Genomic DNA, 16,988 nt, shown 5'->3' with positions numbered 1-16,988 from the left:
AGAGGGCAGCATTTGTTGTTTCTCTCACAGGACAAGTACATCAACAAAGTACTTGACAGGTTTAATATGGTTGATGCTAAGCCTCTTGGTGTGCCTTTACCGCCACATACAAAGCTTAGCAAATCTGATTGCCCTAAGGATGATGCAGCTGCTAGTGCCATGAAGGGTATACCTTATGCATCAACTTGTGGATCTTTGATGTATGCCATGGTTGCAACTCGCCCTAACATTGCTCATACAGTGGGAGTTGTTAGCAGATTCATGTCTAACCTTGGCAAGCCACATTAGGAAGCAGTGAAATGTCTCTTCCGATACTTGAAAGGTACACAAGAAAAGCGTATATGCTATGGAAAGGGTACACTAGAGTTGCAGGGATTTTGTGATTCAAACATTGTAGGAGATCTTGACACTAGAAAAATCTACCAATGGGTATGTTTTTACTTTGGCTGGTGGGGCTCTCTCTTGGTGTTCAAGTTTGCAGAAAATTGTGGCACTGAGTACTACAAAAGCTGAATATATTTCAGCCACCAAAGCTTCTGAGGAAGCTATTTGGCTTGGCCGTCTAGTCAAGGCATAGAGACAGGGAACGCCCGTTCCGGCACATAGGAACGGATTAATACGTTCCAAGGGGTTCGAGCCAAGGAAACACTGGGGAAACGTTCCAGCCCGTTTCCTGGCCCGTTCCCTCCCGTTCCAATCCGTTCCCTGGCCGTTCCAAGGCCGTTCCCTGTCTGGAACGGCCGTTCCAGCTCAAGAGTTTTTTAAATTTTTTAATTTTTAAGTTTTAAGTTTATTGTAGTCGTTTCGCGCTGTCGCCCGTTTCGCCCATCTGTTGCCCGCGCTGTTGCCCGTCTCGAACTGCCCGCACTGTCACCCATTTCGCTTGCTCTACGTCGATTGCTCCCGCTCGCCTGCGCCTCTGGCACGCTGCACTCCCGTGGAGTACCTGGTCCGCCCACTCCGCCTGCCGACTGTCCCCGCCCACTCCGCCTGCTCCGCCTCCCCTGCCGACTGTCCCCGCCCACTTCGCCTACTCCGCCTGCCCTTCCGACTGTCCCGCCGACTATCTCGCTTGCCCCGCCTGCCCCCACTGCCTAGGCCCTACTCCCACCTGCTCTCAGGACTCGTCTACCTCTCCCGCCTGCCTAGCCCGCCTCTCTTACCTGGCGTGACTCCTCCCCGCGATCAGGTGAAGTCTTGAGGATCATTATCTCGATTCTCCCCCAAATTTGGGGCATTTTGGGTCAGACGTCAGTTGTTGGTAGTTGCCCCAAAATTTGGGCCTTTCTCAAGGATTGGATTCTGGAATTTGGGACTTAAATTTGGCTGCAATGTCCCCAAATTTGGGGCATTGGGATCCATCATCCCGGGATCTAAAAGAGCCCCCAAATTTGGGGCATTTTAAATCAGTCATTGTCCCAAATTTGGGAGCTGAAAATGCGCCAAATTTTGGGGCATTTTCAGCAAGGAATTGCAGGCTGGAATGCCCCAAAATTGGGGCATTTTGAGTCTGTCATTGCCCCAAGTTTGGGAGCTGAAAATACTCCAAATTTTGGGGCATTTTCAGCAAGGGAATGCAGGCTAGAATGCCCCAAATTTGTGACATTTTCAGTAAAAGGAATGCAGGCTGAAGTAGCACCAAAGTTCTGGCGTTTTAGCATTGCTAAAAATTTAACACACACATGTTGAAATTTTGGCTGCAAATTTCTGCAATTTTATTGAACTTTACTGATTATTTGTCACTTTTATATAGATGGCAGCATTGACATCTATGGGATCTTCATCATCCTCAGCAGGTACTTCGTCAACAACTGGACGAAGTCGAAGCACTACTTGGTCATGGTGGGATGAGGTAGATGCAGGGGTGCCATTGAGAAGTGGAGGGGCTCGCCCTTGGAAATGCAAACTTTGCCCTTATGCTCGCACTAGTGGGGCTGATAAAGTGAGAGCCCATCTTCTACATGAGGAGGGGAAAGAGGTGTGTTTTTGCACCAATGTATCAATTGAGAAAAGGCAGGAGCATCTATGGGGAATTCACATGCTAGGAGGACGCCAAATATAGCAGTGGATCCAACAACATGGACTCCAAGACCAGCAGGGCATGGTGCTTCATGCAGAAGACCACCAGGATTAGTGGCTACGCAGCCTTCTCGTGGGCCATCAATGGCAACAGGTCGTGCTGCTAAACAGAGTTCATTGCACACTTCATGGGAACCAAAGAAAAAAGAGGAAACAAATGCAACAGTGGCACGCTTTTTTTACCATGACCATATTGTGAGAGTGCGCAGCGAAAGAAGAACACGAACACAGAGGAGAGGAAAGATGAAGCAGAGAATGAAGGAAGAAAATCTGCACTGACTGAGATGAATGCTGAATACACTGGAATGGACAGAACAGTCCCTGCACGCAGCTCGGAGCGTCAGTGAGGGAACCAGGACAGACTGGAAGCAGAGGCAGCACCAATGCCGGAGACGGAGACGGAGGGAGCAGTGCTGAACCTGCAGAGCATGAAAGAGATGAATGCTGGACTGACTGGGGGGGCAGCTATAAATAGCCCCCAGCCAGAAAACTGGCCGACCAGCTAAACTGGCCGACCTGGCCAGATCTGGTCCGACTGGCCAGATCTGGTCCGACTGGCCAGTTCTGGTCCGACTGACCAGAACTGGTCCGACTGCCCAAAATAATGGGCAGTCACCCCAAAAACAGCCCAGAACTGGGCTGTAAAATGCCCAGGGCTGCATACATACTAAGGCAGCCTGAAAACACACTGACAGAGCTCCTCTGTCTCCTGTCAGACTCTGACAGGAGCTCACAACCAGGAGATGACAGACTGAGACTAAATAAGAGCAGGCTAACACCCCCTCTCAACTCCTGGGAGAGACTGAAGACCCAAGAACCGCATGTGATGAAGCAAAGAAGCCTGAGGCAAAGGCTTCGTAAAGAGATCAGCTGCATTGGCCGCCGTAGGACAATAGACCACCACCAGCTCCGAATCCACGATCCGCTCTCGAACATAGTGATACTGAACCTCAATGTGCTTCGTACGAGCATGAAACACCGGGTTCTTGGCCAGAGCAAGAGCACTCTGGTTATCCACGCGCAGCTCCGTAGGTCCGGTCTGGGAAAAGCCAATCTCCGCGAGTAAGCGACGGAGCCAAACTGCCTCCATAGCGGTCGAACATAGGGCCCGATACTCAGCCTCTGTAGAAGAAAGTGCCACAGTAGGCTGCTTCTTGCTGCTCCAAGAGACAGCACCAGATCCAAGGGTGAAAGCATAACCTGTAGTGGATCGTCGCGAATCCACATCACCTGCCCAATCAGAATCACTCCATCCAGAAAGGGTAATCCCATCTCCATACATGATCCCAAAGGATCGAGTCCCCTGCAAATAGCGAAGAACCCGCAGGGCCGCCTGCCAGTGATCCTGGGTAGGAGTCTGCATAAAGGAAGACAATAAAGCCACCACAAAGGAGATATCCGGCCGAGTGTGAAGCAGCCAGATAAGAGAGCCGACAAGGCACCTGTAACGGGTGGGATCGGTAAGAGGAACTCCAGCTGTCAAAAGCTTGGACTCAGGGTCCATAGGGCATGAGATAGGCCGACACTCAGCCATATCAAACTCCGAAAGAAGCTCGGAGATGTACCTGTGCTGCGAGATAAAAATGCCCTGTGCCATCTGATAGATCTCCAGACCTAAAAAGAAGTGAAGGATCCCTAGATCCGTCATGTCAAACTCCTGCTGTAGAATGGACCGTGTATGCTCCACCTGCTGAGTGTCGCTCCCTGTAATAATAAGATCATCCACATACAAGATGAGAAACACCGAAAGAGAATCCACAACCCGTAAGTAGAGGTTGGGATCATAAGCGGAGCGCGCAAAGCCACTCTGTAGAAAGAAGCGGTCAATCCGCTGGTACCAAGCACGAGGGGCCTGCTTTAGGCCATAAAGAGCCTTCCGCAGCCTGTAGACATGATCCTCCTTCCCCTGCACAAGAAAACCAGGAGGCTGTGAAACATAAATCTCCTCCTCAAGAACGCCATTCAGAAAAGCAGACTTGACGTCCATCTGATAGACAGGCCAACGGTGATGTGCAGCAAGAGCCAAAAGCACTCGGATGGTGGACATCCTAGCTGTAGGAGCAAAAGTCTCAAAGTAATCCAACCCTGCACGCTGGGCAAAACCCTTGGCAACAAGCCTAGCTTTATGCTTGTCCAAGGAGCCATCTGCAAGATATTTGGTCTTAAAGACCCATTTCACACCAATCACCTTCCGTTTCGCGGGACGCGGTACAAGCTCCCACGTATGGTTTCGCTCGATGGAGTCGAGCTCGACCTGCATAGCCTGTCTCCAAATATCCTGTGCAAGAGCCTCCTCCACTGTGGAAGGCTCAGAATCCTGAAGAATCTGTGACATAAGAGCATAGTTCACACATAGTGAACTGTCCCGCTGGGCCTGTAAACGGGCTGATCGACGAGGACCTGAAGAAGAAGCAGGAAAGTGAGTAACACCTGAATCCTGCATGAGCCGGCGATACCATAAAGGAATCCTGAAAGACTCCTTCTGTGAGGGAGACCGGGGGGTCTCCGGAACCTGTAAAGCACCCGAATCGGAGAGGGACTCCCCCTCACCGAGTGAAGGTAAATCCTCCGCATCTGAAGAAGGCTGTGTATCCCGTGAAGATCCCGAAGAGGCGGTAGAAGAGCTCGTAGAAGACGAAGGCACATCCACCAAAGGGGTAAGGGAAGCCGAAGGAGGAGGAGGAATAGGGGGGGTGCTAAGGATGATCCTGGAAGGAAGTGAAGGGAGAGACGGTGGGGGGGGGTCCGTCGATGACGAAGTAACATCGGAAATAGAACCATCAATTGGATCCTCAGAGACCGAAGCCTCATCAAAGATCACATCCCTGCTCACCTCAACCTGCCGCGTCGTCGGGTCGTAGAGCCGATATCCCTTCGTGGTCATACTATAACCAACGAAGATAAGCTTTCTCGACTTAGAGTCGAACTTCGTCTTCCTCTTCTTCTTGTCCACATGGACAAAAGCATCGCACCCAAAGATGCGAAAATGGGACACGGAAGGCTTCTTTCCAAAGAAAGCCTCATATGGAGTCATGTCCTGTAACGCCGAAGTCGGAGAGCGGTTGCGTATATGCACCGCTGTAGCCACCGCCTCACCCCAAAGGAAATGAGGAAGACTCCTATGCTCCAGCATAGATCGGGCCATCTCAATCATGGTCCGATTTGCACGCTCCACCACACCATTCTCTGATGGTGTGTTCGGATGGGAATACTCCACCCGAATACCATGATCCCTGCAAAACTGAGAGAAAAGGTGAGAAGTGAACTCTCCACCGTGATCAGCTCGAACACCACGGACTTTGGAAGTTGTTTGGGTCTCCACAAACACCTGCCACTCACAGAAACGGGAGTACGCCTCGCTCTTGTACTCCAAGAAATAAGGCCACACATAACGACTAAAGTCGTCCACAATCAGCATCAAATACTTGGCCTTCCCAAGGGAGGCCGTGCCCATAGGTCCGCAAAGGTCGGTATGAACCAACTCAAGCGGTGAAGTAGCCCTCCTAGAAGCAACCTGCGGGTGAGGCTGCCTGTGCTGCTTGCCCCTCAAGCAGCTAGGGCACACAGTGTGAAGAGGAGGGAAATCAGGAAGTCCCTCCACCATCTTCCTCCTAGAAGCCCGGCGAAGAGAATCAAGGTTCAAATGACCATACCGAGCATGCCAGAGTAGCCCAAGCTCATGGGAAGTCCGCGCAGCCAAGGCTGTGAGCGTATAAAGCCCACCCTCCTGTGTACCTGTCCAAAGGGCATCACCTGTAGAAGCATCCTCCACTGTGACTGCATCCTGAGTAAAAATAACGCGGGTACCTAACTGAGTAAGACCATGCACAGATAATAGGTTAAAACCCAAATCAGGCACATAGAGCACTTTGGCGGAGGAAGACCGCCTGTCGGAAAACATAGGTAAAGTCCCCACTCCATGAACAGGAACTGTAGAATTGTCACCAATGGTGACTGTACCCCCTCTGGAACGAAGATCCTGAAGCCAATCCTGACGGAAGGTCATATGTGAAGATGCGCCACTGTCGACGAGCCAAGGCTTCTCCGGAGTGGTAGAAGCTAGGGCAGTGTCTTCCTCAACAAAGAGATGCACAAACGCAGATTCTGTTGTGGCTGGGGCCGCCTTCGAGTCCTTCTCCTTAGGCTTCAAATGGGGATACTTCTGCCAACACTTCTCCTCGGGATGAGTGCCCTTCCCACAATGGGGACACTTGGGCTTCTTCTCCTTCGCATCCTTCTTATCTTCCTCCTTCTTGTCCTTGGACTTCTCCTTCTTTTGTTTCTTCTTCTTGCCACCACCTGTGGCAGCCGTAAATGCCTTGGTGGAGCCACTGGCTCCCACCTCTTTGAGTCGCTCGTCATGCTCCAAGACAAGCGGGGAAAGCTCCTCCCATAGGAGAGTCTCACGGGTTCTCGTAGTGATGAGGCTGGTGTAGAAGACATCATAGCGGGGTGATGGCAGCTGAGTCAACAGAATCATCGCCATATCCTCAGACGATATCAGACGACCAAGAGAGGCAAGCTCGCCTCGCATATCCTCCATCTTCGTGATGTGCTCCTTCATGGAAGAAGAACCATCAAGACTGAGCATCCGCAACTTCTTCTCCAGGGAAATCTTGTGGGCAAAGGTCTTGTGCTGATACAAAGACGCAAGCTTTGTCCAGACTTCCGCCGCGGTCTTTAACCTGTGAACATGTACAAGAACAGAATCATGGAGACTCATAAAAAGAAAGGAACGGGCTCGAGAGTTGAGCCGATCCCATAAGGCTGCACGGTCCATAGAGGTGCCATCGGACGAATCCACGGGGGGTCGGTCGATGGGCGAAGAAACAAGATCCCACAGATCAAAGGTATCAAGGATGCAAGCCACCTTGCATGACCATAGGGAATAGTTGGAACCATCCAACTTGTCTTCCTTCGGAAAGGAAGGGAGAATCGGCACCTGGATAGAGGGAATCAAGGAAGGCATCCGCACAGTAGATGCAGTCTTCACTGAAGAAACCTTCGCAGTAGATGGAACCCTCTGAGATGCATGGACTGAAGAAGGACGAGTGCGAGGAGGGTCATCCCGTTGTCGAACTTCACGATAGTCCCGCCTCCGCTCAGAGGAATGATGAGAAAGAAGCTCATCCTCTGAGTCTTCAAAGCCTGAAAACTGGTAAGACATCTTCCAATCTGCAAAATACCAAAGAAAATTGTGCCGCTGACGAAATAGGACCAACAGTGTGGTCACCAACCACCAAGATGCAGGCAGAAAATGCCTACAGCCACCTGGATCTGCAAAACGCAAATAGATCTGATGGCGAACACCAGAATCGAGACCACCAGCACCGGGAACTTGCCCAGACAGAGGTCGCCTGCAGGATAGGAGCAGCCAGGGTAGAAGCGACCTGCAAAACAGCAAAACGCAGGCTGTAGGAGGGTCGCCCTGCAGCAGAGGAGGTCGCCTGGCAGCAAACGCAAGGTTGCTGCGTCACTGGATGACGTGGCAGCCCCTGTGTACAGCAAACGCAGGCTGTACAGCCTTCTGATGCAGTCGCCTGGCTGGTGTAGACCTGTTGGCAGCCTCCTGAAGGAATCGCCTGGCTGTTGTGGGACTGTGAACAGCAGCAGTAAGGTATTTCTCGCGTCCTCCGTGCTCTCAATCAGGCGATGATACCATGTGAGAGTGCGCAGCGAAAGAAGAACACGAACACAGAGGAGAGGAAAGATGAAGCAGAGAATGAAGGAAGAAAATCTGCACTGACTGAGATGAATGCTGAATACACTGGAATGGACAGAACAGTCCCTGCACGCAGCTCGGAGCGTCAGTGAGGGAACCAGGACAGACTGGAAGCAGAGGCAGCACCAATGCCGGAGACGGAGACGGAGGGAGCAGTGCTGAACCTGCAGAGCATGAAAGAGATGAATGCTGGACTGACTGGGGGGGCAGCTATAAATAGCCCCCAGCCAGAAAACTGGCCGACCAGCTAAACTGGCCGACCTGGCCAGATCGGGTCCGACTGGCCAGATCTGGTCCGACTGGCCAGTTCTGGTCCGACTGACCAGAACTGGTCCGACTGCCCAAAATAATGGGCAGTCACCCCAAAAACAGCCCAGAACTGGGCTGTAAAATGCCCAGGGCTGCATACATACTAAGGCAGCCTGAAAACACACTGACAGAGCTCCTCTGTCTCCTGTCAGACTCTGACAGGAGCTCACAACCAGGAGATGACAGACTGAGACTAAATAAGAGCAGGCTAACACATATTGCATTCAAATCAGCCAGGTCACCTTATTTTTTAAATATGGTGACAAAGATTGCAGAATATGGACCCACATATAAGCCCCCTTCATCACAAACTATCAGGACTACATTGCTTCAAAAGGAGAAAGTAGCCATAGAGATTGCAACAGCAAATATTCGCAATCAATGGGCAAGAAATGGAGTGACATTGATAGCAGATGGATGGAGTGACACACGCCATAGATCCATACATGGTGTTGTTGCATATTCTCGTGGAGATGTATACTTCATTGGTAGTCATGATGCTTCAAAGACTGGAAAGAGTGCAGATGTATTGGCATCCGAGTGGTGCGAGGCAGTGCAGGCTGTTGGGGCAGAAAATGTAGTGCAGTTTGTGGCAGATGGTGAACCTACAAACAGGGCAGCAGGAAACATTTTAATGGCAATGTATCCACATATCACCTTTAGTCCATGCATGGCGCATTGCTTGAATAACTTGTTGAAGGATATTGGGGACTTGCCATGGATTGCATCTCTTGTTGCGAAAGGCAACAAGATTATCACATTTATATGTAATCATCAATACTTGCATGCTGAGTTTCGCAAGAGAAGTGACAAAGAACTTCTTAAATACTCGGATACACGATTTGCATATAACTTTCTTATGCTTGGTCGATTGCACTATTGCAAAGGTGCAATTAGGGAGCTATTTGCTAGTGATGAGTATGAAAATTGGACTGGGGCTGCCACTGCTACTGCTGTGTTATGTAATGCATATGTTTCTGATAGAGATTTTTGGGATGAGGTTAATCGCACCAACCAAATGGTTGATCCTATTATGCACATGTTGAGGCTTGCAGATGGCATGGATCCATGCATTGGGAAGATCTATGAAGGTATGGATCGCATGATTGAGAGCTTGGAGAGTTTGGAACCAAATGCAGATAGGTATGAGCAGATCAAGGAGTTATGCATCAGCAGATGGAATGAGTATGACTCTCCTATGCATGTTGCAGCATATGTGCTTGATCCTGAGTTTCAAGGAAAGATGCAAGAAAGAGACCTTGAGGTGGTCAAGGCTTGGAACACATTGCTTGCAAGGCTAAATTATCCTAGCTGTGAAATGCAACACAAAATTAAAAATCAGCTCTCTGTATATCGACAAACATTAGGGATGTTTGGTACAGAGGATGCACTAGAGGACAGGACAAATATTGGGGCTGCTTTATGGTAGGAGGACTACGGGGCAAAAGCTCCAGAGTTGCAGAGTTTGGCTATTCGTATTCTTAGCTAAACAATTAGCTCTTCTTGTTTAGAGCAACTATGGAGCTCATTCAATCACATTCACTCAAAGAAGAGAAATCGTCTTGGTACAATGAAGACGAATGACCTAGTTTATGTGAGCTCCAATCTTCGCTTGCTAGCTCGTACATTAGTTGCAAAGGCTGATTCTTTTATATGTTGGGAAAAAGATGACGATGATGATGATGGGCAGGATGTTGTTCAGCAGGATGAGCATTCAGGCACAGTGGAGCCATCTTCCATGAATCAGACCACTTAGTAGCTAGCCTTTTGGAACTTTAGAGTATTGACTTGGAAATTGGAGCTCTTGTAACTTGGATCTTTACTATTTAGGCTTTAAAGTTTACTATTTAGTGCATATTTTGTGTTTTCGCAATGCACACTTGTTGCCAGTTGGACTTATGCAATATTGTTGATTACAACGTTGAATTATGAATGCGACAATCCATTGCTGGTTACAATGTTTTGAATCTTTATTATTGTTGAAAGTTGAAACTTGATTATTATGTCTCTAGAGTCTAATTTCATGAATTATAATTTATGGTTGATATGATCTGTCTCTCTAGATTCTAAGACAAGTGTTGACTCTCTCTCTCTCTCTCTCTCTCTCTCTCTCTCTCTCTCTCTCTCTCTCTCTCTCTATCTATCTATCTATCTATCTATCTATCTATCTATCTATCTATATATATATATATATATATATATATATATATATATATATATATATATATATACACCGTTCCCTCCATTCCCGTTCCCTCGCTTTGGGCGTTCCCCCCGTTCCAGGGGGTCCCATTCCCGTTCCCGTTCCCTGTTCCTGGTAACTATGAGTCAAGGATTTTGGTCTTTCTTCACGTACTCTAGTGCTTGGTTGTGATAGCCAGAGTGCAGCATGTCTGGCTAAGAATGCCATGTCCCATGCACGTACCAAACACATAGATGTTCGGTATCACTTTATTCGGCAGGTCTTGGATGATGGTCTTGTCACACTAACCAAGGTCAAAACCCAAGATAACCCTGCAAATGTTCACTAAGTCTCTTGCAAAGGTCCCTTGTTGAGATGCCACTTTTTGGGGCCTTGGATAGGCAATGCCTTGTTGACCAGCCAATGGGCCTTATAAGTGCAAATGGGTGGTGTTCATCGGGCACCCCCACATTGGTGATTGCCTAAGCAGCCTGTATGCATGTGCAAGCAGTACCAGTGGGTGTGCCACACTAGTAATTGTCTGCCATGTTTGGGGGTGGTCTTTATGGACAGTTGGCCGTTTATGACTCTTGGGCAGTCATTGAAGTTTCTGGGTGGCACTTGCTGGCAGTCCCTATTGGAAGCACTAATGGCATTGGACAAGCATTGAGCCCTCTTTGGTTGGCACTCTAGATTCTAGAAGCACTTATTGGCAGCCTGTTCACAGACTGTTCGCAGCCTGACATTTAATGCAGCTCATAGACACCCATGGGTGTTGCCCAAGGGTGCACCACATTGATGGTCCCCCTAGGCATATATATGCAAGGGTAGCCTTGTATAGCATTCCCAATGACCAGTCCACCTCTTATCATACTCACTTACTATACTCCCTCCCTCTCACTACCACCTAAGCTATCATGGCTTCATGTGAAGCTTCTCAAAATAAGAACAGGTACTACTAGCACACATGGAGGTTGTTCACATGAACACTCCCAACTGTACACATAGGCATGGGCTATGTTTCAAAGGTTACTTTTCCTCATTACCTCAAAAGTACCATCTCCCATAGCACTATTCTTGTGCAATTGATGGGGATATTTTGCACCTTCTCACATCGCAACTTTCCCGTTTATTGCCATTTGCATGCAGTCATATGGATGCTCATTTTGCAAGACTACATGGTCAGCAGAGTGGTTATAAATTATGACGCAAGGAATGCAATGCAATTTTTTGCAAATAAATTAAATAAAATAATAATAAATATAGAATGGGCATGAGCAAAAGTGACCTTGGACACATACAAGTGAGGGTTCAAGGCCTTAAACATGGCCTTGGATGTTAACAAAATGAACAGACTTTTATATTGGATTGTCACACTAGGCCCCAAAGGTTGGCGCTCCTTTTGGATCTTCTTTATCATTTATTCAAAGCTGAAACAAATCACAAGCGACCTCCTGTCACAAGCCAACACTCTCTCGATGCAAGTGATCCCCATGTGCCTTACTCTTTTATCAACCCATACTTGTCTTAGCTCAGTGTCCTCACTTACTCGCACTAACCTTAACCAAATGTGTGACAAATCTCTCCATTCACACTCTTAACAAGTGTAATACATGTGAATACATGCTGCCCTCAATTCAATTGACGTGCAAAAGTGACATTAGACACAAATTTAGTCTCACACTACTGCACACTACAAACAATATGATATCATGCAAATCCCAATTCCAAACTAATCTAATGTGTTATATGAAGCCTCATCTATTCATGCATCAATCCTAGAGCTTCGTGCTAACCTTTGCACATCCAACTCACTATCAAACTAAATTCAACCTTGCACTTTGAACCTACAATACTACCACAACAAACCAACATTCAATTTATACCAGAAAACGAAGGGAATTTGCTTTGATCCCTGCCATATGTATTCCATTAGATTTTACATTCCATTTCCCTAAGTTTCCCGTGTGTTTCCCACAACAAATGAGGTATAATCTCACTTCGCATGCTCCAAGTTAGTACAAATGGTCACATTGCAATGTTTTCACACAACACAATTGATCCATGGTGCTCAATGACTTTTTCACCTTTGATGTTGATCACCAACCAACTTTAAAGTGTTCAAAAACGCAAAAGAATGCTTTAGCTTGCCAATCCCTAAAAACTACAACCAACATTTGAATCCAATTTCACGGAGCATTTGCTTTGGCAATTGTCCTATAGAGAAACTTGTGCAGCTAGACTAGAGACTACCATTATATTGTATATCACTTCTTGTTGGTTTTTCTATGTGTCATGTATCAGCAATGTGAAGCACGTGATCAAGAATCTCATAAGGTCAAGTGGAGATGTAACGCACATGGTCTAGCAAGAAGTAAGCATATGTTGTTTGTCATCCTAGTGTTGCTATAGTATTGAACATACTAACCAGTTACTAGCGACCTATCTCTAGCAAACAATGATCCTAATCCTGATATTAAGAGCTTTACTATGCCAAGTGACTCTCGTGTTTCTTATACCTTCTCCAAAGTACTTTTCATGCCATCAATGATATGTTGTATAACCAAAAACATGTCAATGCAAAGTATGTCTATGGCAAAAGCAAGCTCCGTTTTGAAATCTCTCACATCCCTTAACCATCTCCTTGTCAACTAAGCAAGCATCCAAAAGAGTGTTTAGTGTAATTAAGGTAAAATGCTAATGCCATCATGTTTGAATAAAGCCGAATTTCCAAGAGAAAGAAGGGGGCATGCAGCCAAATGAACAAACTTGAGCATCCAGCAAAGACTGATTGCATAGCATCACAACGCAAGGGTTCAGTTATATCATAAAGAGCAAAACACATTAAGGAGTCATGTCCTAGCTCCAAAAGCACAATACTGAGTAAGCAATACATACCTTTTCCCCAATGAACTTGCCACTTGAGATGGCCACAAACACAAATTACTTAGTTTCTCTTACTTGCCTTTTTCATGGGCTAAATCGATGGCAGCAATATTAGCATCCCCATTCAATTTGCGCATAGTGTCATTTGATCCAAAACCTCCCACACAAGAAATCTGTTTCACAAAAAATTTGGATATCTAAGTGGGAAAGCTGACACAAGCTTTGTCAAGTTCAACCCAACGTACATTCTTTCTATACCTATGAGTCATCCATGAAATTAATGAGCTTGTAGAACATGCACACATCCAAAGTGAGATGAATTTATATACAGGATCCTCCTGTGTAGATAGTGCCATGACTGCAGATTCAGTCCTCTTATTTCAGGCTAAGAATGTTTTAAAATCACCAGCGTACTGCTGTTCAATAATCTACTAGAGTGCTGGGTTGGCTGTTGCAGGCACAGAAGGATATCAAAGTGGGGACACCCCATATTGCAAGTGGCACACCAGTTCACACAATGCAGAATGCACAAAGAAATTTGTCTATCTGCTTCTTGCTGTCTGTTTTGAGAAGCACAGGATAATGCAGCAGGATGACAGTTCTCATGCATTCAGTGCTTACATGTTGAAAAAAGGCATAAAGCATCAATGTAATATACCTCATAGACCTTAGGAAATTGGTGTATGTTGAAGAGGAACCACTTTAGCAATCAGCTACAAAGAGATTTTACTCAGTAAGAAAAACCTTTCCTGAAGACTTCTGCTCAACCCAATGAAATGCACTCAGTCTGCAACTCTGCTAACGACTGTGAAAGGTCTTTCACATCGGCCAGTTCATGAATCAACAGTAGCTCAAAATAAGGCTACATTCAAGCCTTTACATGTGGGAGATCAATTCCAGCCTGAAACAACCTGATTTTCAGCCCATTGATTTTAAGAAAGGGACAACCATTTCAAGAGTCCAAATACAGTCCCAAGATGAGGCTTTGCAAGAACAAACAAGGGGAGTTCATCAAAGAATGTTGCAATGAGGAGAGGCACAGGATGACCATCAGTAGGAGTTTACCTCCAGACCATTCAAAAAAGGAGTGCTTCAGACTCAGTGGACATCACCTTGTTAACGGATAACCTACTGACACAAAGTAATTGTCCAAGTCATAGACTCGAGTTTAAAGTTAGAAGGCTTATGCTCAGGATAAAGGCATATGAGACGTTGGTTCCCACTTACACACTATTACTATCAGGTGTGTCACTGGCATGGCTGCTAGCTTTGGTTGGATGCTCTATCAGCTTGTTCGATAAGCTTAGTGGTATGTAAGTCTGCAGATTTATGGAAGCATTGTAGAGCCTTAAGCAAGCTCCTGCAACCTGGTAGATTTAATTGCTCCAGCATATTTTACTCATCTTAAAGCTCATATAGCTTGATATTTCCTTTCAAATTTCAAAACTTTGCCAAAAATGTTGATGCAATGAAAAAATATTATTACATATTAGAAATGAGGTAATAAACAGCATCTCTAATCATGGCACTCTATACCCCAGTAGGGTTATAACAATTTCTTCTGCAGCTTTCCAAGTTTGCCCGCAATATATGATACTAATTTCACTTTGCACATTCACCACTATTGAGGGCGGCGCTTGTTATTGCTCCTCAAATGTGATCCAGAGCAAGTTAACCAGCTAAGAGGGTAGAAGCATACCACAGCTGAGACTTCGTCCAAATATGATTTCCATTGCTCTGGTGCAAACAAATTTCCTGCAGATCCAAGGGCCAAAAGCACAATCTGAGATTCCAAGCTGCACACATATGTTAGATGTGCCATTTTTGTTTTGTATAGTTTAAGCTCCTAAAGATAGATCTTGAAAAACTGACCTTGGATCCAAGTGACATTTGATGTCCAACTCTCTTTCACTACTGGTTTACCAGATCTACAATGCACATGCTGGCCATATGATTAGCTTGAAGCATGAAACCACCCTTTACAGCTAAAAAACAATCAATACACCCCTGATCAAGGATATTCAGTGCTAGATAAAGATGAATATAGAAAATCCAAGCTGCCATGGGGGGGGAGACAAAGAGATAGAGAGAATAAATAGACATCCTTCAACTAAATGGGGAACTTCAGAAATTTCAGTAGGACAAAAGGCTCAAAAAGTTCTATAGAAGGGCACCAATGCCTGACAATTATCTTGATCCCTGATCTATAATCATCATCTTGATCCATGTCCATTATCTTGATCCCTGATCTATTGTCATCACAACCTGCAATTCCTATGTTTGGCATCGGCCTGCTGTCCTACTGCCCAGCCTTCATCAGTGCCAGCCCTGTAACCACATCAATTCCTACTGTGTTTCAGCCTGGTGACCTGCTGCTCCAGCTCGATGTCTCCCCGGAAAGCTGTGTTTTGCCATCCAGCACTCCTACTGCTGGTCAACTGCATCCGGGTTGCTGTCATTCCTGTTTCAGCCATCATCTGTTCTACTTCTTTTTGCTGGTTGAACTCCTCAGCCTTGGAGACACCATCTTCACATCTAGCACCAAGTTACAATGGTTTGCTGTGCTGGGATCCATCCTGGAGGACAAGACTCTCCTTCAGCATCCCTCAGCCTGCTCCCAAAGACTGGCTCTTGGACAGCCTTCTGCTCCTTAAGCACTCCAGTATCACATATCTCTATAGAATCAAAGCTAGGTGCCTAAAACACCTAACTCACCATGACTGCTAGTTCTTGCAAGAGTGCACACATATTAACTTCTAATGTCTCTGCCTGACTCTCCAAATCAATCACCAACAAAGGCATTGACATCCTTCCCCTCTCCATCAATCATGGCCCTCCAGGAGCAGTATGCCTCCATCTTCAACACTAACAGCACCTATGGATCCTTTGCATAATATTCCTTCATGACCATTCATCCATTGCCAATGATTGTAAGGCGCAAAAGTTAAGTTCTAACCGTAGTGGATTACTTATCCAAATGAGCAGAAGCTCACGCTGTTCGACAAGTCGATGAGAATGAGGTCTCCACCTTTATCTATGAAGACATATGCTGTAAGTATGGTGTACCTTTAGAGACTTTATCTGACAAAGGCCCACAAAACTCCCAAAAGATCCAAATCCCATGTGGTACCATAACCCTTCATAGATTTGGTGATCATTAAGATGAACTGACTATTGATCACTCATTCATACCATTACATTGAGGCTAGCACAGGGTACTATGCTTATGCTTTATGCAAATTTTATCATATAGGTATTTGATAAGCTTCCCTCTAAAACCTAGTGTGTGAATCTGGAACTCTCAGTCAAGGGAGACCACCGGGCCTCCCTGCCATCTAAGCCTGAAACAATGCCACGTTCATATGTATTTGAGAGAGAGAGAGAGAGAGAGGATGAAGGGGACCAAAACACCAACCAGTAACCACAAGGAACCCCACAGCACCACCAAGGAGCGACACAATAGCAGGGGATGTAGAGCACGCAAAGAGGACATGGATCAATTGTCAAAGAGGATAGATGATCTCTTTGATGAGACAAAAAAAACTTCTTTTGTGCATGAGAATAGATCGACAACAAAGAACAGGGTTAAGCACTTGCATCCTCAACTGCATCATTAAATATAGTTTTAGGATGACTTTTTTATGTTATGCAGTAACTAATTGTAGGGAAAAACAAAATGGATGAGTACCCACTACTCACCAAGTTCTGCTATACAGCAAAAGAACTGTATGAGGAGGGAAGAGACAAAAAAAGAAAGAAATATCAGCATTAACATAAAGCCAATGTGGCCTATGAAACAATCCAGAGTAC

At 46.2% G+C, this 16,988-nt stretch overlaps 1 protein-coding gene across 1 annotated transcript in view; it reads right to left on the bottom strand.

Annotated features, from left to right (window-relative positions):
* Positions 1-16,988, bottom strand: part of LOC148030502 (NAD(P)-binding Rossmann-fold superfamily protein) — a 117,331-nt gene that overhangs the window by 86,105 nt on the left and 14,238 nt on the right. Inside the window, exons 4-6 of the mRNA XM_087686846.1 lie at positions 15,051-15,106; positions 14,878-14,933; positions 13,258-13,351 (exon numbers count right to left, since the gene is read on the bottom strand). Coding sequence (XP_087542972.1) covers positions 13,258-13,351; positions 14,878-14,933; positions 15,051-15,106 — 206 coding nt within the window. The remainder of the gene's footprint in view (positions 1-13,257; positions 13,352-14,877; positions 14,934-15,050; positions 15,107-16,988) is intronic.

The sequence above is a fragment of the Lygodium microphyllum genome, chromosome 10 (assembly GCF_053477565.2).
Source record: "Lygodium microphyllum isolate KBCC chromosome 10, Lygodium_microphyllum_v1.1.10, whole genome shotgun sequence".
Taxonomy (NCBI): Eukaryota; Viridiplantae; Streptophyta; class Polypodiopsida; order Schizaeales; family Lygodiaceae; genus Lygodium; species Lygodium microphyllum.
This window is presented reverse-complemented; position numbering and strand designations above follow the sequence as displayed.